The 24,325-nt window shown below is 38.7% G+C and overlaps 1 protein-coding gene across 1 annotated transcript in view; it reads right to left on the reverse strand.

Annotated features, from left to right (window-relative positions):
* LOC138308047 (kidney mitochondrial carrier protein 1-like) overlaps positions 1–24,325 on the reverse strand; it is a 108,352-nt gene that overhangs the window by 56,103 nt on the left and 27,924 nt on the right. Inside the window, exons 4-5 of the mRNA XM_069248992.1 lie at positions 5,141–5,235; positions 4,738–4,827 (exon numbers count right to left, since the gene is read on the reverse strand). Coding sequence (XP_069105093.1) covers positions 4,738–4,827; positions 5,141–5,235 — 185 coding nt within the window. The remainder of the gene's footprint in view (positions 1–4,737; positions 4,828–5,140; positions 5,236–24,325) is intronic.

Raw genomic sequence — 24,325 nt, forward strand, 5'->3', positions numbered from 1 at the left:
TAGTCCCTACCTTGACATCATGACTAGTCCCTACCTTGACATTAAGACTAGTCCCTACCTTGACATCATGACTAGTCCCAACCTTGACATCATGACTAGCCCCTACCTTGACATCGTGACTAGTCCCTACCTTGACATCATGACTAGTCCCTACCTTGACATCGTGACTAGTCCCTACCTTGACATCATGACTAGTCCCTACCTTGACATTGTGACTAGTCCCTACCTTGACATTGTGACTAGTCCCTACCTTGACATCGTGACTAGTCCCTACCTTGACATCATGACTAGTCCCTACCTTGACATCATGACTAGTCCCTACCTTGACATCATGACTAGTCCCTACCTTGACATCGTGACTAGTCCCTACCTTGACATCATGACTAGTCCCTACCTTGACATCATGACTAGTCCCTACCTTGACATTATGACTAGTCCCTACCTTGACATCGTGACTAGTCCCTACCTTGACATCATGACTAGTCCCTACCTTGACATCATGACTAGTCCCTACCTTGACATCATGACTAGTCCCTACCTTGACATCATGACTAGTCCCTACCTTGACATCATGACTAGTCCCTACCTTGACATCATGACTAGCCCCTACCTTGACATGTGACTAGCCCCTACCTTGACATCATGACTAGTCCCTACCTTGACATCATGACTAGTCCCTACCTTGACATGTGACTAGTCCCTACCTTGACATCATGACTAGTCCCTACCTTGACATCATGACTAGCCCCTACCTTGACATTGTGACTAGTCCCTACCTTGACATTGTGACTAGTCCCTACCTTGACATCATGACTAGTCCCTACCTTGACATTGTGACTAGTCCCTACCTTGACATCATGACTAGTCCCTACCTTGACATCATGACTAGCCCCTACCTTGACATCATGACTAGTCCCTACCTTGACATCATGACTAGTCCCTACCTTGACATTGTGACTAGTCCCTACCTTGACATTGTGACTAGTCCCTACCTTGACATCATGACTAGTCCCTACCTTGACATCATGACTAGTCCCTACCTTGACATCATGACTAGTCCCTACCTTGACATCGTGACTAGTCCCTACCTTGACATTGTGACTAGTCCCTACCTTGACATCATGACTAGTCCCTACCTTGACATCATGACTAGTCCCTACCTTGACATTGTGACTAGCCCCTACCTTGACATCGTGACTAGCCCCTACCTTGACATTGTGACTAGTCCCTACCTTGACATTGTGACTAGTCCCTACCTTGACATCGTGACTAGTCCCTACCTTGACATTGTGACTAGTCCCTACCTTGACATCATGACTAGTCCCTACCTTGACATCATGAATTGACTAGCCCCTACCTTGACATTGTGACTAGCCCTACCTTGACATCATGACTAGCACCTACCTTGACATCATGACTAGTCCCTACCTTGACATCATGACTAGTCCCTACCTTGACATTGTGACTAGTCCCTACCTTGACATCGTGACTAGTCCCTACCTTGACATCATGACTAGCACCTACCTTGACATCGTGACTAGTCCCTACCTTGACATCGTGACTAGTCCCTACCTTGACATTGTGACTAGTCCCTACCTTGACATCATGACTAGTCCCTACCTTGACATTGTGACTAGTCCCTACCTTGACATCATGACTAGTCCCTACCTTGACATCATGACTAGTCCCTACCTTGACATCATGACTAGTCTTACGCTACCTTGACATCATGACTAGTCCCTACCTTGACATCTGACTAGTCCCCTACCTTGACATCATGACTAGTCCCTACCTTGACATTGTGACTAGTCCCTACCTTGACATTGTGACTAGTCCCTACCTTGACATGTGACTAGTCCCTATCTTGACATTAAGACTAGTCCCTACCTTGAAATCGTGACTATCACCTACCTTGACATTGTGACTAGCACCTACCTTGACATTGTGACTAGCACCTACCTTGACATCATGACTAGTCCCTACCTTGACATCATGACTAGCCCCTACCTTGACATCATGACTAGTCCCTACCTTGACATTGTGACTAGTCCCTACCTTGACATTGTGACTAGTCCCTACCTTGACATTGTGACTAGTCCCTACCTTGACATTGTGACTAGTCCCTACCTTGACATTGTGACTAGTCCCTACCTTGACATTGTGACTAGTCCCTACCTTGACATTGTGACTAGTCCCTACCTTGACATTGTGACTAGTCCCTACCTTGACATTGTGACTAGTCCCCTACCTTGACATTGTGACTAGTCCCTACCTTGACATCATGACTAGTCCCTACCTTGACATCATGACTAGTCCCTACCTTGACATTGTGACTAGTCCCTACCTTGACATCATGACTAGTCCCTACCTTGACATTGTGACTAGCCCCTACCTTGACATTGTGACTAGTCCCTACCTTGACATCATGACTAGTCCCTACCTTGACATCATGACTAGTCCCTACCTTGACATCGTGACTAGTCCCTACCTTGACATCATGACTAGTCCCTACCTTGACATTAAGACTAGTCCCTACCTTGACATCATGACTAGTCCCTACCTTGACATCATGACTAGTCCCTACCTTGACATCATGACTAGTCCCTACCTTGACATCATGACTAGTCCCTACCTTGACATCATGACTAGTCCCTACCTTGACATCATGACTAGTCCCTACCTTGACATCATGACTAGTCCCTACCTTGACATTGTGACTAGCACCTACCTTGACATCATGACTAGTCCCTACCTTGACATCATGACTAGTCCCTACCTTGACATTGTGACTAGTCCCTACCTTGACATTGTGACTAGCACCTACCTTGACATTGTGACTAGCACCTACCTTGACATCATGACTAGCCCCTACCTTGACATTAAGACTAGTCCCTACCTTGACATTGTGACTAGTCCCTACCTTGACATTGTGACTAGCACCTACCTTGACATCATGACTAGCCCCTACCTTGACATTAAGACTAGTCCCTACCATGACATTGTGACTAGTCCCTACCTTGACATCATGACTAGTCCCTACCTTGACATCATGACTAGTCCCTACCTTGACATCATGACTAGTCCCTACCTTGACATCGTGACTAGTCCCTACCTTGACATCATGACTAGTCCCTACCTTGACATCATGACTAGTCCCTACCTTGACATTGTGACTAGCCCCTACCTTGACATCGTGACTAGCCCCTACCTTGACATCATGACTAGTCCCTACCTTGACATCATGACTAGTCCCTACCTTGACATCGTGACTAGCACCTACCTTGACATTGTGACTAGCACCTACCTTGACATCATGACTAGTCCCTACCTTGACATCATGACTAGTCCCTACCTTGACATTGTGACTAGCACCTACCTTGACATTGTGACTAGCACCTACCTTGAGATTGTGACTAGCACCTACCTTGACATCATGACTAGTCCCTACCTTGACATCATGACTAGCACCTACCTTGACATTGTGACTAGCACCTACCTTGACATCATGACTAGCCCTACCTTGACATCATGACTTACCCCTACCTTGACATCATGACTAGCCCCTACCTTGACATTGTGACTAGCCCTACCTTGACATCATGACTAGCACCTACCTTGACATCATGATTAGTCCCTACCTTGACATCATGACTAGTCCCTACCTTGACATTGTGACTAGCACCTACCTTGACATTGTGACTAGCACCTACCTTGACATCATGACTAGTCCCTACCTTGACATCATGACTAGTCCCTACCTTGACATCATGACTAGTCCCTACCTTGACATCATGACTAGTCCCTACCTTGACATCATGACTAGTCCCTACCTTGACATCATGACTAGTCCCTACCTTGACATCATGACTAGTCCCTACCTTGACATCATGACTAGTCCCTACCTTGACATTAAGACTAGTCCCTACCTTGACATTGTGACTAGTCCCTACCTTGACATTGTGACTAGTCCCTACCTTGACATTGTGACTAGTCCCTACCTTGACATCATGACTAGTCCCTACCTTGACATTGTGACTAGTCCCTACCTTGACATTGTGACTAGCCCCTACCTTGACATTGTGACTAGTCCCTACCTTGACATTGTGACTAGTCCCTACCTTGACATTGTGACTAGTCCCTACCTTGACATTGTGACTAGTCCCTACCTTGACATTGTGACTAGTCCCTACCTTGACATTGTGACTAGTCCCTACCTTGACATTGTGACTAGTCCCTACCTTGACATTGTGACTAGCCCCTACCTTGACATTGTGACTAGTCCCTACCTTGACATCATGACTAGTGCCTACCTTGACATCATGACTAGTGCCTACCTTGACATCGTGACTAGCCCCTACCTTGACATTGTGACTAGTCCCTACCTTGACATCATGACTAGTCCCTACCTTGACATCATGACTAGCCCCTACCTTGACATTGTGACTAGTCCCTACCTTGACATCATGACTAGTCCCTACCTTGACATTGTGACTAGTCCCTACCTTGACATCATGACTAGTCCCTACCTTGACATCATGACTAGTCCCTACCTTGACATCATGACTAGTCCCTACCTTGACATTGTGACTAGTCCCTACCTTGACATCATGACTAGCCCCTACCTTGACACTGTGACTAGTCCCTACCTTGACATCATGACTAGCCCCTACCTTGACATTGTGACTAGTCCCTACCTTGACATTGTGACTAGTCTCTAGTTGACATCGTGACTAGCACCTACCTTGAGAACATCTGTTGGGTTGGCCACGGCACTAGATACCACTCCTGCCACCATTCCACAAAACATGTTAACCATGAGGGTCTCATCTGGAAATAGATCCTTGGTAATGAAGCTTTGGAATAAATCTCTAGGTCAGAGGTCAAGGAAAGAAATTGTGAGGTAACAGTTGTTGAAGATAAACGTGACAAAGGATCTGTACTATGGTTAGAGGTCCAAAGCAATTTAAAATATGATCTAAAACCAACGCAGGACCATGTCCTAACAAAGTGATTGTGGCCTAAATATCAAATGAATTTAAGCCTACAAAAAAATTTATCATGGACACAATATTTTATTTTCCCTGGTAAAATCTCGCAAACTAGAACTTTTCACCAGTTAAAACAGCTATCCTCCACTCACCTTTGGGATTTTGTACGATGGTCCGTTTCAGAGAGTGATAAATTCCTATTTTTATAGTACCGTAAGTAGCCTGCCTCAGTAATGCTGGAGCAATACTGAAACACAAGAACACAACAACAGATTCATAACAGATTGACTCTCTACAAGACTGACAAAACTTATGAAACATACAAAATCACAAAATATCTGTATAAGGAGTGGGGCAGTATGGCTTGTACATTAGCTAACAGAGAATCTTTTATGGCTCAGTTTGTAGGTGGAATTTCTCACCAGGGGACATAACTCATTGTATTCATCAAAATATCAGCCAGGGACGTAACTCATTGCCTTCATCAAAATATCAGCCAGGGACGTAACTCATTGCCTTCATCAAAATATCTTCCACGGGACATAACTCATTACTTTCCATATTAAGTAATTATTTCCCATAAGTAATAAACATTAATATACATGTATATTAAAGTTGTATTGCTGCTAATTTCACTGTAACAATATGTAACTTAAACATTTGATATTTAAACATTGACATGTAACTTGATGATTTAGCTCCCCAAAAGCATATGTCTGCCTATAAGAGAGCCGAAATCTAGGAATCATATATTCCTGGTTTTGAATAAAGCGCCTTCAATCACCGCCATGTTCAGTGACTTTGGGTTTTGTCGGATTCTGAATCGTATCACGTGGCTGACGTCCGACACGACCTGCACGTGGTGAGCCAGGTAACTAGCGTAAGCGCACATGTGTTTGTTTACGTTTTCCTTCTGGCTTATATGAGCAAATCATGCTGGTATATGTCCACAGATTGAGTATTTGAAACATCCAATTTACACATTACCGTAAAATATTACGTGTATCAAATATTGTAATGTGCATTGTGAAGATACTTCCAGTGCTTCAACTTTATAAAAAACGGTAAAATTAGAAAGTTTAAAACTCGGGCAGACGGAGAAAAATATGTATAACACTTAAACAGTTTTCACTATGACAAAAAGAGCGAAAGTTATAGACCATACAACTTTAAGTAATTATTTCCCATAAATACTAGGGCTGGGTATTGGAAGGTCTAAAACGATAAGATACGTATTGACAATACACTGAAACAATACATGATATGTTTTGACAATACAGTGGACCTCTTTTTCACCATTGTGTTTTGAATATTGTGACAATAAAAGACAATTTTGAACAAACACTCTATTACCAGGAAAAAAATCTACCAAACATTTTATTTGGTTTATCACCTGTGTTAATTAATTTCTGTCAATTCGTATGTTATGACAATTCCCTAGTTATGAAAAGGCATTTCTAATCTATCTAGGTGACACAGATGCCTTAAACACTTCCTATTGATTGAAATGCTCTTACTTGAATGATATTTTAGAATGAAAGTTGTTTGGAATTTCCTATTTCTATAACGAAAACAGTAGGGTGAGTTGTTAAAACGATACAGTGATATACAGCACGTTTGCGTATCGATATTCGATACACTGCTGAAAACTGATACATATCGATATATCGATATAATGATCCAGCCCTAATAAGAACTAAATATTCATATACATGACTAGAAATGACCTTGTGTCAAGGACATTGTTCTTTGACCTACTGATCATAGCTGACCACAGAAGCATAATAGAGAGTTGTGTTTGTGTTTACAACAGAATGATGAGGCCAAATACAACCTTTAATCATCAAAGTACTGTAAGTACTGAACTGAAAAAGCATTGATGTAACAAAAATTTAGTTCAAAGAAGGCAAATATGTCATTAGTAACATTTTAGGGTGTGTATTTTCTTGCAAGTCTCATGTCATTATCTAGTTGGGTTATTTATCTTCCAAGTGTTCATTTAATTCATTTTGGATAAATTGTTAAGATTGCAGACAACCATTCCTCCTCATATCAAAAGATGAATCTAAAAATTATGAGAAGATTTTAAGAAAATGCTAGAAAATTTCTTTTAGATTCGAACTTTGAACCTATCTTGAATTCAACAGTTTCAACAAATATTTACAGTCAGTGTAATGACCTTTTCTCTAATGTTTGAATATAATTGTCTGAATAACAAAATAAAAGTAAAATTTTGTAGTTATGATTATTTGATAATTGATCTTGAGGACAAGGCCATGGAGACCTACAGCTAATAACAATCTGCAGTAAAATGACAACAAGGGAAACATTAAGACTCCATTAAGAAGAAAGTATAATATGACACATGAATATCCCTTGATGGCATTTTTACAAACTTCATGGCTTATGCTGCAAATGTTGTTTACAGACCTCATTTATAAGTAACTATGTGCAATGCATATAATATACAAGTATTTTTTTCGATGATTTATGTGGTACAGATCTATTACAGGAGGAAAGGGCAAAAGGCAATTAATTAGATAATTATCAAGAAAAGAAATGAAATAACAAAAACTAAGAGTCAAATGTTCATTTAAAGAATTGGTTACTGCATCAAAATCAAAACTGAATTGTTTTGAATTATGTTTATTCAAAAATACTTTAATTCAAACATAAAATAACATCACAATACATTGTTTTTCTAGTTCTCTTCTGTGACACACACAATGTTTTCAGGCATATTAGTAAGTAATGAGCAGTTCTTGATACTTTGCTGCAATATTGAAGTAAAGTCATATCAAAGTCATAATGCATAAAATGGACACTGAGAATTCTTAACAGCATATTAAAACAACCATTCTCAATATCAGTGTGTTATTTGTATACATTGACAAGTACAGTGGACCCTCGATAATCTGGACACCTTTGTTCCCAGCCTAAACCGTCCAGATTACAAATTTTCCGGACTGCCGAATTTCGTGTACCCTAGTCAATTTTGAAATTGTCATGTACAAGTTACTCCCCTTGACCTTGTAATCAATGATGGGTTTTTATCACTACTGTACGTCAATACCATGAAAAAGCTATGAAATACACATGAAAATGCCATGAAATTTCATAAATACCTTGAATCTGGCCATGAAATCTTTTTTTTTTTTTTTCATGTGTACTCCTGAATTGTTTTAAATGCCATGAAAAATCCATATCATGGCCATGAATTAATTGAATATCCCATGACTATTGACAGTGGTTCTATTAATAATCAATGAAATTATCATTGAAAGAAATCAATCTAAGTTAATGGCCATGAATTTCTGTAATGATCACTTTTTCATGTGAGATTCATGGCCATTGATTTGTCAGTGATGACAATGAATTTTAGATTGGATGAAAGGTAGTATTTCATGGCCATTGATTTCATAATGATGACCATGAATTAATAAAAGAGCTAAAGTGGAAAGTATTCCATGGCCATGTTTTTTTTAGGTTGATAATAAAAATAAAATAACTGATGATTCATGGCCATGAAAATTTACAATTATGAAAATTAACCTTAATTAGAAATTAGCTAATTAAGATACTCACTAGTAATTTCATATCCTTGCCTTAATTAAGTTGAGTTTTGTTTGTCAAAAGTCAATAATTAAAGTCAAATGACTCCCTTTTTTCTAAAACTTGAGACTTCTGTTTTCTATTATTAGAGTCATGTGACTTCTATATTTTAATACTTGAGTCACATGACTTGAATATTCCCGCCTAAACAGAGGAAATCCAAAATGGCTGCTGTGTCTGTTGATGTATGACCAGGAACAGAATTTTCATGCTCACTTATCTGTTATACACTCTGTAGACAAGTGCTGAATTTAATCCTGAATTCCTAAAGGTACAGTAAACAATTTTAGATAAGATGTGATTCCTTACAATTAATGAAATTGCATACACTGGGCGGCATTGCCAAATTCTCACTATCAACTACATGACAGTGTACAAATTTATTTGCCATGTGCCTGCATGTTGAATGTTTTATATGTTTTGTTAATGCTAATTTAACTTTCAAACTGAAGATTGTTTTTTTCATTGTATTTCTTTATTTTAAAATACATTAAAGCAGAGAGTTTTTGATGACAGATTTAGGAAAACTGATCATATCATGCCGAATGTAATATTTGTACTTAATTCCTTTATCATAAAATTCATGGCCATAAATCATAAGTATGCATTCTAATGTCAATTTCATGAAAATCAGAACTATGTGATTGTATTGGTTCCATGGCCATGAAAATGGTTAAATCACATCAGACAAGCAATTCTCATGGGTTGAAAATTCATGGCCATGGATTATGTTCCTTTAAAGTGAACAGTCGGGCAAGGATGGCTAAAGTCGGTAAAAAGGGTGTGAATGTATCCAGTATAATTTCTTATGATATGGAAAAATAAAATTTCTCGTCAAAATCTGTCTGCGTACGAAGAAATTAATTTAAAGTATGGAAATTCTAAAATGTCCTCCCGGCTCACTATGTCCGTGGTTACATTCCACGCAGCCTCGCTTTCAATGCTTTCAACTTTTCTTTACTTTAATGGTCAGAACTGGGAAACGTAAGCAGAACTTGGCCGTCGTATTAATATGTGAGAACTTTTGGAAGGCCAATGAACGCATTAAGACTGGTTTTCTTTGCCCGACTATTCACTTTAAGGGGAATTTCATGGCCATGATGCAAGGATAGTTCTGATTCATTGGATAATCATGGGTATGAAAATCCCCATGAAATTATTCCTAGGTTTCATGGCCATGAAATTGAATGATGACATAATTCAATTTCAAGGTCAAAATTTAACATGCATTCATGGCATTTTCATGCTTCTTTATTCAAATTCATGGCCATGAATAATGATCCTTTTAAGGGTTTTTTCATGACAAAGTTTCATGGAATTTTCATGCATTATTTACATGGGTAACTGTTCATGGCAAGTTCATGTGCTGGCATGCAGTAGTGTACGTTTATGAACTAAAATAAATACTTTATTTGTTATGTTTTAAAGGTTTTTTCCCCATTCAATTATGTTAAGAATATGAAATTAACTTACATGTAATCACACATTATTGGCAACTTGTTGTTAATGTCACATTACTTACAACTGTTTATACATGTATTGGTAACAAGATCAGAAACAGTTGTAAAAACATTTGATAGAGGCATCAACTAATGGGAACAACCAATGGGCTATGTCACCAGAAGTGTTAAAATTTATGTCATTTTGGTGAACACACTGCACAAAATCAACAAGTAAAACTGTTTAATAAAAAAAAAAATGTTCCTGTTGTAGCAAATAAATGATTGTCATTCCATACACAATGCACTTATATGGCCGTGTCACAGATGTGAATCATTGAAATATACATTGTAGTAATGATAATTCAGGCGTGATGATGGGTAAATAAATTATCAGTTTATATTATAAATGTAGGATATTTCTATATATATCTAAATGCAAAGTTACTCGACACTTGCTAATTGTCATCACTTGATGTTTTGCAACATTACAGTCAAGGGGACAGAATTGTAGTTCTGATAATGACCTTCTGTCAGAACATATATAGTGTGTTTCATTCAAGCCAAGAAAGACTCTTTTTTGTTTGTTTGAATTTTACGACAAAACAGAAAGACTAACACGTGAGTCAGTCTGTTAAGTTAAAAAAATCCCAGTTTAAAACACCTTCTATCTCTCCACATTTTACCATGTATGATATATTACAGTGCACAGGTTATTGTTTATTTTGGTAAGTGTTATTATAAATTCTCTGAATCCATGAAGTTATATATGTAGTGACTGTTTAATCGATGTTTTAAGTTCATACCGCCAATTTCGAAATCCCAGATATTAATTGTCTTAAATAAATCTAGCATTAGAATTCTTCTATTTATTTAAAGAAATTCTGTATACACATGTGTATTACACACATATGTATATATTGTGTATGGATCTATATCATGCATTGTTTTGCCTACAAATAAACACATGCTTTGTGATGTTTATAGACATATTGACAATCTGGTAAATTGACTATGCATTAATATTAAATTTGATGTCATCGCATTAGAAAATAATACCAAAAATGAATCTTGTCAACTTACGATTTTCACTGCTTCTGTCTCCAAATACGAAAAGAATTCCGTAGTTTACTAGCAATGTGGCTTGCAACATGCAGTGTTCAAATATTCTTCGGTGTTTTTCAGATATGAGAATGCATTTATTACGCTTGATAATTAAATGGAAAAATTTATCTCTTGACTTGCAAGTTTACGTGATGACGTCTTTGTTTACATTCGGCCGTTTACACTATTGCTGAGTGTCACGATATTTCGTTGTATCTGTATCCATGTATTAAATATTCCCTCGTTAATGAAAGGATGCGTTAGTTGACAATCCATGCGAAATGATAAGGAGCCAGCGTAACTCAGAATTTATCGTGTTTATTATTTTCTGCATAGATCACCCAGACGCTTGATGCGTAAGTAGTTAACAAGCGTCTGTTTGAGTGAGACGGTTAAAGTCAGTGGGCCATCGTAATGACATGATCACAATACGAAAATACCTGTTCTCCAAATTGACTATCAATATAATACATGTAAAAACAAACAACTTTTGTATCTTTCTTACGTCACAATGAATTAAAAAATTGTCATTATATAATAGATTATTAATGTATACATCAAAGTACAATTAGGTACTTACATACCAAAATCCTGACAATTCCCTTTATTTAGTGTTACCCAAACCGGATGTTTACATTAAATATATGCAAATGAGTGGCGAGAATTAGGCCACCGATCGCTACCACTGATGCAAATTATCCTCACTATTTTTCAATTATAGACGTTCATGCTATAGTTTTTGTAGACATGTTTGAAACTATGCTATTTAATGAAATACCATAGAAGTTGTTTATTGCAATTAAACTGCACTATGGCAGCATGTTTGTTCTAAAAAGAGGAAAAGAGAAAAAATCGCATGCAAATGAGAGGTCAATCGCATTTAAATTAGTTGTGTCATCCGGGCCGTAGAAATACTGCAAAAGCAAGCTTTTTCAGTAAAAATGAAGGGTCGGTTGGTAGGATTTTTTAAATTCAAAAAAAATATTTTTACTTCTTTTCATCTGAGTTTCTTGCAGCGAAAAACTAAAATAAACTTTATTCAACCTTATTTAAACCATGGACTTGAGTCCCAGGGTATCATTGAAAATTTACAAAATCATCAGAATGCAAAAACAAACAAGAGATCCCAGAGGGATCTTGGCGCCCACCAAAGAATGATCTATGTCTAACAATGGAAAGATGGATCTTTTCTCTGCTTTTCAAACTTTTTCAAACATACTACATACAAAATTTGAGACAGATCACTTCAGTACTTTCTGAGAAATAGCAGTAACAAACTTCAACTAGCAAAATCCAAGATGGCTCCTTGGTGGCCATCTTGTTGATTGATCGGTACCAAATCGCAATATGCCTAAATAGGGCCCTAGGGAAACCTACAAATAAAATTTGACACAGATCCCTTCAGTACTTTGAGAAATAGTGATAACAAACTTTAACTATCAAAGTCCAAGATGGCTGCCTGGCAGCCATTTCGTTGATCGATCGGTCCCAAAACGCAATATGCACAACTAGGGACCTAGGGGAACCTACATATGAAATTTGAGACAGATCCCTTCAGTACTTACTGAGAAATAGTGATAACAAACTTTAACTATCAAAATCCAAGATGGCTGCCTGGCGGCAATCTTGTTGACTGATCAGTCCAAAAAAGCAACATGCACAACTAGGGCCATAGGGACACCTACATATGAAATTTGAGACATATCACTTCTGTACTTTCTGAGAAATAGTGATAACAAACCTCAACTATCAAAATCCAAGATGGCTGCCTGGTGGCCATCTTGTTGACCGATCAGTCTCAAAATGCAGTATAGACAACTAGGGCCCTAGGGGAACTTGCATATGAAATTTGAGACAGATCCCTTCACTACTTTCTGAGAAATAGCAGTAACAAACTTTAACTATCAAAATCCAAGATGGCTGCCTGGCGGCCATCTTGTTGATCGATCGGTCCCAAAACGCAATATGCACAACTAAGGCCCTAGGGGAACCTACATATGAAATTTGAGACAGATCCCTTCAGTACTTACTGAGAAATAGCGATAACAAACTTTAACTATCAAAATCCAAGATGGCTGCCTGGCGGCAATCTTGTTGACTGATCAGTCCAAAAATGCAACATGCACAACTAGGGCCATAGGGACACCTACATATGAAATTTGAGACATATCACTTCTGTACTTTCTGAGAAATAGTGATAACAAACCTCAACTATCAAAATCCAAGATGGCTGCCTGGTGGCCATCTTGTTGACCGATCAGTCTCAAAATGCAGTATAGACAACTAGGGCCCTAGGGGAACTTGCATATGAAATTTGAGACAGATCCCTTCACTACTTTCTGAGAAATAGCAGTAACAAACTTTAACTATCAAAATCCAAGATGGCTGCCTGGCGGCCATCTTGTTGATCGATCGGTCCCAAAACGCAATATGCACAACTAAGGCCCTAGGGGAACCTACATATGAAATTTGAAACAGATCCCTTCAGCACTTTCTGAGTAATAGCGATAACAAACTTTAACTATCTAAATCCAAGATGTCTGCCTGTTGGCCATCTTGTCGGCCGATCAGTCTCAAAATGCAATATGCACAACTAGGGCCCTAGGGGAACTTGCATATGAAATTTGAGGCAGATCCCTTCAGCACTTTGTGAGAAATAGCAGTAACAAACTTTAACTATCAAAATCCAAGATGGCTGCCTGGTGGCCATCTTGATGATCCATCGGTCCCATAACGCAATATGCACAACTAGGACCCTAGGGGAACCTACTTATGAAATTTGAGACAGATCCCATCAGTATTTTCTGAGAAATAGCGATAACAAACTTTAACTATCAAAATCCAAGATGGCTGTCTGGCGGCCATCTTGTCGGCCGATCAGTCTCAAAATGCAATATGCACAACTAGGGCCCTAGAGGAACTTGCATATGAAATTTGAGGCAGATCTCTTCAGTACTTTCTGAGAAATAGCGATAACAAGAATTGTTAACAGACGGACAGACAGAAGGATGGACGGACGGACGGACAGAAGGACAGACGGCGGACTCGGACAAAAAGCGATTTGAATAGCCCACAATCTGATGATGGGGGGCTAAAAATCTGATTTTGTGCTAAACTGCCAAAAATATGCTTGCTATTTGTTTGCTGGAAGGCAAAACTGATAAAAAGTTTGTGAGTAGGCACTGATTTCATATGGTCGGTTGGGTTACCAGAAACACAAAAGTATTTTTGTATGGCCTGAGTAAGACATATGTCAGGGTTACACTACACACCTACATTAAGACATATGTCAGGGTTACACTACACTCCTACATTAAGACATATGTCAGGGTTACACTATACTCCTACATTAAGACACTTGTCAGGGTTACACTACACTCCTACATTAAGACACTTGTCAGGGTTACACTACATTCCTACATTAAGACACATGTCAGGGTTACACTACACTCCTACATTAAGACACTTGTCAGGGTTACACTACACTCCTACATTAAGACACTTGTCAGGGTTACACTACACTCCTACATTTTAATTATTACGGTAACATTACACTCCTACATTAAGACACTTGTCGATGTTACACTATACTCCTACATTAAGACACTTGTCAGGGTTTCACTACACTCCTACATTTTACATATTACGGTTACACTACACTCCTACATTAAGACACATGTCAGGGTTACACTATACTCCTACATTAAGACACTTGTCAGGGTTACACTACACTCCTACATTAAGACATATGTCAGGGTTACACCACACTCCTACATTAAGACACTTGTCAGGGTTACACTACACTCCTTCATTAAGACACTTGTCAGGGTTTCACTACACTCCTACATTAAGACACTTGTCAGGGTTACACTACACTCATACATTAAGACACATGTCAGGGTTACACTACACTGCTATATTTTACATATTATAGTTACACTACACTCCTACATTAAGACACTTGTTAGGGTTACACTACACTCCTACAATTTACTCATTAAGGTTACACTACACTCCTACATTAGACACATATCAGGGTAACACTACACTCCTACATTAAGACACTTGTCAGAGTTACACTACACTCCTACATTAAGACACTTGTCAGGGTTACACTACACTCCTACAATTTACTCATTAAGGTTACACTACACTCCTACATTAGACACGTATCAGGGTTACACTACACTCCTACATTAAGACACTTGTCAGGGTTACACTACACTCCTACATTAAGACACTTGTCAGGGTTACTCTACACTCCTTCATTAAGACACTTTCAGGGTTACACTACACTTCTACATTAAGACACATGTCAGAGTAACATTACACCCCTTTATTAAGCCACATGTCAGGGTTACACTACACTCCTACATTAAGACACGTGTCAGGGTTAAACTACACTCCTACATTAAGACACGTGTCAGGGTCACACTACAAACCTGCATTAAGACACATATCAGGGTTATACTACACTCCTACATTAAGACACGTGTCAGGGTTACACTACACTCCTACATTAAGACAAGTGTCAGGGTCACACTACAAACCTACATTAAGACACATGTCAGGGTTACACTACACTCCTACATTAAGACACATGTCAGGGTGATGCTACAATCCTACTTTCCTCACCAAATAGAGACATGAACAAGGGGTGATATGAATAACTTCAACCATGCAGATAATATAGGCTGCATTCCCAAAGTCTTACAGCTGAATATACCAAGAGAGCTTAGTGAAATTCTCAAAATGTTCACCATGAATGGCTTTAAACCATAACATGTCATCCTCCAGCGGGCATGACGTTGACTTCCAGCAAATATTACTACACATCTAAACAACTTTTTCATAGACATTTGAAAGTGAAATAAATTTTGATATGATAATTTTTTTTCCAATTACCATATAACAACAAGCTAATTCGACAAATTTAAAGTGAATTGTCGGGCAAAGAAAACCAGTCTAAATGCGTTCATTGGCCTTCCAAAAGTTCTCACATATTAATACGACGGTCAAGTTCTGCTTAGTTTCCCAGTTCTGACCATTAAAGTAAAGAAAAGTTGAAAGCATTGAAAGCGAGGCTGCGTGGAAATGTAACCACGGACATAGTGAGCTGGGAGGACGTTTTAGAATTTCTATACTTTAAATTCATTTCTTCGTACGCAGACAGATTTTGACGAGAGATTTTATTTTTCCATTTCATAAGAAATTATACTGGATACATTCACACCATTTTACCGACTTTAGCCATCTTTGCCCGACTGTTCACTTTAAAGTATCCCTTTGTATGTGCCCATTTCGTAACAAAACTTAGTGTTCCTGTAACTTGTTTATTCTAACCAGCAGTTGTAGTTACACATGTGGGCACTCAGGTGTGTATCTTAAATATCAAGTTGTGGACCGCTTCAACTCTCATGTCACACAAACCTATCTTAGTAAGTTCTCTGGACAGCTTCAACTCTCATGTCACATAAACCTATCTAAGTAAGTTCTCTGGACAGCTTCAACTCTGATGTCATTTAAACCTACCTTAGTAAATTCTCTGGACTGCTTCAACTCTAATGTCACATAAACCTATCTAAGTTAGTTCTCTGGACCATTTCAACTCACATGCCACATAACCCTATCTAAGTAAGTTCTGTGGACCGCTTCAACACACATATCACAGAAACCTATCTTAGTAAGTTCGCTGGACTGCTTCAACTCTAATGTCACATAAACCTATCTTAGTAAGTTCTCTGGACTGCTTCAACTCTAATGTCACATAAACCTATTTTAGTAAGTTCTCTGGACACATAAACCTATCTAAGTAACTTCTCTGGACTGCTTCAACTCTCATGTCACACAAACCTATCTTAGTAATTTCTCTGGATGGCTTCAACTATCATGTAATACAAACATATCTTAGTAAGTTCTCTGGACTGCTTCAACTCTCATGTCACATAAACCTATCTTAGTAAGTTCTCTGGACACATAAACCTATCTAAGTAACTTCTCTGGACTGCTTCAACTCTCATGTCACACAAACCTATCTTAGTAATTTCTCTGGATGGCTTCAACTCTCATGTCATACAAACCTATCTAAGTAAGTTCTCTGGACGGCCTCAACTCTCATGTAACATAACCCTATAATCTAAGTAAGTTTTCCAGACCACATCAAATCTCATGTCACACAAAACTATCTTAGTAAGTTCTCTTGATGGCCTCAACTCTCATGTCACATAACCCTATCTAATAAAGTTTTCCAGACCGCATCAAATGTCATGTCATACAAACCTATCTTAGTAAGTTCTCTGGTCAGCTTCAAATCTCATGTCACACAAACCTATTTCATCCAGCCTACAGTAACAGTTATATACACTCTAAGCATTAGGACATGGGGTTGAATTTAATCTACCAGTTCTAACATCAAATGAGCAAAATAAACATAATATGTGAGAAAATTGGAAGTGTTCGATTTGTAGACGAAAAGTGATAAAATTTCACATGTTTATAAACTGCACTGTGCCATCATCAAAAGACTGTTGTTATGCACCAAAATTAATGGAGTCGTTGACATTGTGCTCCCCATTAATAAAATGATTTCAAGTGATTTTGCTGCCTATAGCATGTGAGATAGTTTTACCATCAACTGTGAGATAACTGTTAAGTATGGGAGAAATAAAGGATCTTACATTAGTGACCATACAATATCAAAGTTATCAAACAAGTTCAATAATTTGATATATCAAAAGCCTTTTAGGTTACTGAATGGCTGAGAAGCATATAAAAATATTTGGCAAAAGATTTCATATTACACAAACATGAATATAAGATTCTATCACATAACTATACCGCAGTGATTACGACATCATAACTACCTGTGATGTCACACTAGTGGTATTATGACATCATAACTACATGTGATGTCACAATAGTGGACTGGTATTATGACATCATACCTACATATGATGTCACAATAGTGGTATTATGACATCATACCTACATATGATGTCACAATAGTGGTACATTATGACATCATACTTACATGTGAAGTCACAATAGTGGTATTATGACGTCATACCTACATGTGATGTCACAATAGTGGTATTATGACGTCATACCTACATGTGATGTCACAATAGTGGTATTATGACGTCATACCTACATGTGATGTCACAATAGTGGTACATTATGACATCATAACTACATGTGATGTCTCAATAGTGGTATTATGACATCATAACTACATGTGATGTCTCAATAGTGGTATTATGACATCATAACTACATGTGATGTCTCAATAGTGGACTGGTATTATGACATCATACCTACATATGATGTCACAATAGTGGTACATTATGACGTCATACCTACATGTGAAGTCACAATAGTGGTATTATGACGTCATACCTACATGTGATGTCACAATAGTGGTATTATGACATCATAACTACATGTGATGTCTCAATAGTGGTATTATGACATCATAACTACATGTGATGTCACAATAGTGGTATTATGACATCATACCTACATATGATGTCACAATAGTGGTACATTATGACGTCATACCTACATGTAAAGTCACAATAGTGGACTGGTATTATGACATCATACCTACATATGATGTCACAATAGTGGTACATTATGACGTCATACCTACATGTGATGTCTCAATAGTGGTATTATGACATCATAACTACATGTGATGTCACAATAGTGGTATTATGACATCATACCTACATGTGATGTCACAATAGTGGTACATTATGACATCATAACTACATGTGATGTCTCAATAGTGGTATTATGACATCATAACTACATGTGATGTCACAATAGTGGTATTATGACATCATACCTACATGTGATGTCACAATAGTGGTACATTATGACGTCATACCTACATGTGATGTCTCAATAGTGGTATTATGACATCATAACTACATGTGATGTCTCAATAGTGGTATTATGACATCATAACTACATGTGATGTCTCAATAGTGGTATTATGACATCATAACTACATGTGATGTCTCAATAGTGGTATTATGACATCATAACTACATGTGATGTCACAATAGTGGTATTATGACATCATAACTACATGTGATGTCTCAATAGTGGTATTATGACATCATAACTACATGTGATGTCACAATAGTGGTATTATGACATCATAACTACATGTGATGTCACAATAGTGGTATTATGACATCATAACTACATGTGATGTCACAATAGTGGTATTATGACATCATAACTACATGTGAAGTCACAATAGTGGTATTATGACGTCATACCTACATGTGATGTCACAATAGTGGTACATTATGACATCATACCTACATGTGAAGTCACAATAGTGGTATTATGACGTCATACCTACATGTGATGTCACAATAGTGGTACATTATGACGTCATACCTACATGTGAAGTCACAATAGTGGTATTATGATGTCATACCTACATGTGATGTCACAATAGTGGTACATTATGACGTCATACCTACATGTGATGTCACAATAGTGGTACATTATGCGACATACCTACATGTGAAGTCACAATAGTGGTACATTATGACATCATACCTACATGTGATGTCACAATAGTGGTACATTATGACGTCATACCTACATGTGAAGAAACAATAGTGGTACATTATTACGTCATACCTACATGTAAAGTCACAATAGTGGTACATTATGACATCATACCTACATGTGAAGTCACAATAGTGGTATTATGACGTCATACCTACATGTGATGTCACAATAGTGGTACATTATGACATCATACCTACATGTGAAGTCACAATAGTGGTATTATGACGTCATACCTACATGTGAAGTCACAATAGTGGTATTATGATGTCATAACTACATGTGATGTCACAATAGTGGTATTATGACATCATAACTACATGTGATGTCTCAATAGTGGTATTATGACATCATACCTATATGTGAAGTCACAATAGTGCTATTATGACGTCATACCTACATGTGAAGTCACAATAGTGGTACATTATGACATCATACCTACATGTGAAGTCACAATAGTGGTATTATGACGTCATACCTACATGTGATGTCACAATAGTGGTACATTATGACATCATACCTACATGTGAAGTCACAATAGTGGTATTATGACGTCATACCTACATGTGATGTCACAATAGTGGTATTATGACATCATACTTACATGTGAAGTCACAATAGTGGTATTATGACGTCATACCTACATGTGATGTCACAATAGTGGTACATTATGACATCATACCTACATGTGAAGTCACAATAGTGGTACATTATGACGTCATACCTACATGTGAAGTCACAATAGTGGTACATTATGACATCATACCTACATGTGAAGTCACAATAGTGGTATTATGATGTCATACCTACATGTGATGTCACAATAGTGGTACATTATGACGTCATACCTACATGTGAAGTCACAATAGTGGTATTATGACATCATACCTACATGTGAAGTCACAATAGTGGTACATTATGACGTCATACCTACATGTGAAGTCACAATAGTGGTACATTATGACGTCATACCTACATGTGAAGTCACAATAGTGGTACATTATGACGTCATACCTACATGTGAAGTCACAATAGTGGTATTATGACATCATACCTACATGTGAAGTCACAATAGTGGTACATTATGACGTCATACCTACATGTGAAGTCACAATAGTGGTACATTATGACATCATACCTACATGTGAAGTCACAATAGTGGTATTATGACGTCATACCTACATGTGAAGTCACAATAGTGGTATTATGATGTCATAACTACATGTAATGTCACAATAGTGGTATTATGACATCATAACTACATGTGATGTCTCAATAGTGGTATTATGACATCATACCTATATGTGAAGTCACAATAGTGCTATTATGACGTCATACCTACATGTGAAGTCACAATAGTGGTACATTATGACATCATACCTACATGTGAAGTCACAATAGTGGTATTATGACGTCATACCTACATGTGATGTCACAATAGTGGTATTATGACATCATACCTACATGTGAAGTCACAATAGTGGTATTATGACATCATAACTACATGTGATGTCACAATAGTGGTACATTATGACGTCATACCTACATGTGAAGTCACAATAGTGGTATTATGACATCATACCTACATGTGAAGTCACAATAGTGGTACATTATGACGTCATAACTACATGTGAAGTCACAATAGTGGTACATTATGACGTCATACCTACATGTGAAGTCACAATAGTGGTATTATGACATCATACCTACAAGTGAAGTCACAATAGTGGTATTATGACATCATACCTACATGTGAAGTCACAATAGTGGTACATTATGACATCATACCTACATGTGAAGTCACAATAGTGGTACATTATGACGTCATACCTACATGTGAAGTCACAATAGTGGTACATTATGACGTCATACCTACATGTGATGTCACAATAGTGGTATTATGACATCATACCTACATGTGATGTCACAATAGTGGTACATTATGACGTCATACCTACATGTGAAGTCACAATAGTGGTATTACACAAATGACAGTAATTATATTTGGTTTATTAGATTTAACATCCTACATCTAGGGTTATTTAAGGTCAACCTCCCTGTGTAAAATGTTTTAGAGTATATGTATGTTGTGACTCCTTGTTAAAGTTAGTATAGTTTTGTCATTTTTATAGTGCTATCTCACTGGAGCATGTCACCTTATACACTGAACAAGAACACCCCACCTGGTCACAAAATACTAACAGACAAACCAGTCATCTCATTCCCTTTATGCTGAGCACTAAAGCAGGAGCAGAAACTAGCACGTTTACAGACTACAGTATTGATAATATGGCTGTGGGGCCTGACTGAACAGGCTGATAATGTTATCATATCAATATCTGGCATAGAGAGAAGGATTTAAAACCCTTTACAGTACAGACCGTTTACCATGTCACAGTAACATGGTAAAACCTTACCCTGAGTATAGTGCCCTGGGTCCTTCCTCTCTGGTTACACAGTACAGAATGTGTACCATGCCACAGTGTACCATGTCACGGTAACATGGTAAAACCTTACCCTGAGTATAGTGCCCTGGGTCCTTCCTCTCTGGCTATAAGGTACAGACCATGTACCATGCCACAGTGTACCATGTCACAGTAACATGGTAAAACCTTACGCTGAGTATAGTGCCCTGGGTCCTTCCTCTCTGGTTAAACAGTACAGACCATGTACCATGCCACAGTGTACCATGCCACAGTAACATGGTAAAACCTTACCCTGAGTATAGTGCCCTGGGTCCTTCCTCTCTGGTTACACAGTACAGAACGTGTACCATGCCACAGTGTACCATGTCACGGTAACATGGTAAAACCTTACCCTGAGTATAGTGCCCTGGGTCCTTCCTCTCTGGCTATACAGTACAGACCATGTACCATGCCACAGTGTACCATGCCACAGTAACATGGTAAAACCTTACCCTGAGTATAGTGCCCTGGGTCATTCCTCTCTGGTTAAACAGTACAGACCATGTACCATGCCACAGTGTACCATGCCACAGTAACATGGTAAAACCTTACCCTGAGTAAAGTGCCCTGGGTCATTCCTCTCTGGTTAAACAGTACAGACTATGTACCATGCCACAGTGTACCATGCCACAGTGTACCATGCCACAGTAACATGGTAAAACCTTACCCTGAGTATAGTGCCCTGGGTCCTTCCTCTCTGGTTATACGGTACAGACCATGTACCATGCCACAGTGTACCATGTCACAGTAACATGGTAAAACCTTACGCTGAGTATAGTGCCCTGGGTCCTTCCTCTCTGGTTATACGGTACAGACCATGTACCATGTCACAGTGTACCATGTCACAGTAACATGGTAAAACCTTACGCTGAGTATAGTGCCCTGGGTCCTTCCTCTCTGGTTATACAGTACAGACCGTGTACCATGCCACAGTGTACCATGCCACAGTAACATGGTAAAACCTTACCCTGAGTATAGTGCCCTGGGTCCTTCCTCTCTGGTTAAACAGTACAGACCATGTACCATGCCACAGTGTACCATGCCACAGTAACATGGTAAAACCTTACCCTGAGTATAGTGCCCTGGGTCCTTCCTCTCTGGTTAAACAGTACAGACCGTGTACCATGCCACAGTGTACCATGTCACAGTAACATGGTAAAACCTTACCCTGAGTATAGTGCCCTGGGTCCTTCCTCTCTGGCTATACGGTACAGACCATGTACCATGCCACAGTGTACCATGTCACAGTAATATGGTAAAACCTTACCCTGAGTATAGTGCCCTGGGTCCTTCCTCTCTGGTTATACGGTACAGACCATGTACCATGCCACAGTGTACCATGCCACAGTAACATGGTAAAACCTTACCCTGAGTATAGTGCCCTGGGTCCATCCTCTCTGGTTATACAGTACAGACCATGTACCATGTCACAGTGTACCATGCCACAGTTTACCATGTCACAGTAACATGGTAAAACCTTACCCTGAGTATAGTGGCCTGGGTCCTTCCTCTCTAGCTATACGGTACAGACCATGTACCATGCCACAGTAACATGGTAAAACCTTACCCTGAGTATAGTGCCCTGGGTCCTTCCTCTCTAGCTATACAGTACAGACCATGTACCATGTCACAGTGTACCATGCCACAGTTTACCATGTCACAGTAACATGGTAAAACCTTACCCTGAGTATAGTGCCCTGGGTCCTTCCTCTCTAGCTATACGGTACAGACCATGTACCATGCCACAGTAACATGGTAAAACCTTACCCTGAGTATAGTGCCCTGGGTCCTTCCTCTCTAGCTATACAGTACAGACCATGTACCATGTCACAGTGTACCATGCCACAGTTTACCATGTCACAGTAACATGGTAAAACCTTACCCTGAGTATAGTGCCCTCGGTCCTTCCTCTCTAGCTATACGGTACAGACCATGTACCATGCCACAGTAACATGGTAAAACCTTACCCTGAGTATAGTGCCCTGGGTCCTTCCTCTCTAGCTATACAGTACAGACCATGTACCATGTCACAGTGTACCATGCCACAGTTTACCATGTCACAGTAACATGGTAAAACCTTACCCTGAGTATAGTGCCCTGGGTCCTTCCTCTCTAGCTATACGGTACA

The sequence above is a fragment of the Argopecten irradians genome, chromosome 14 (assembly GCF_041381155.1).
Source record: "Argopecten irradians isolate NY chromosome 14, Ai_NY, whole genome shotgun sequence".
Lineage (NCBI taxonomy): Eukaryota > Metazoa > Mollusca > Bivalvia > Pectinida > Pectinidae > Argopecten > Argopecten irradians.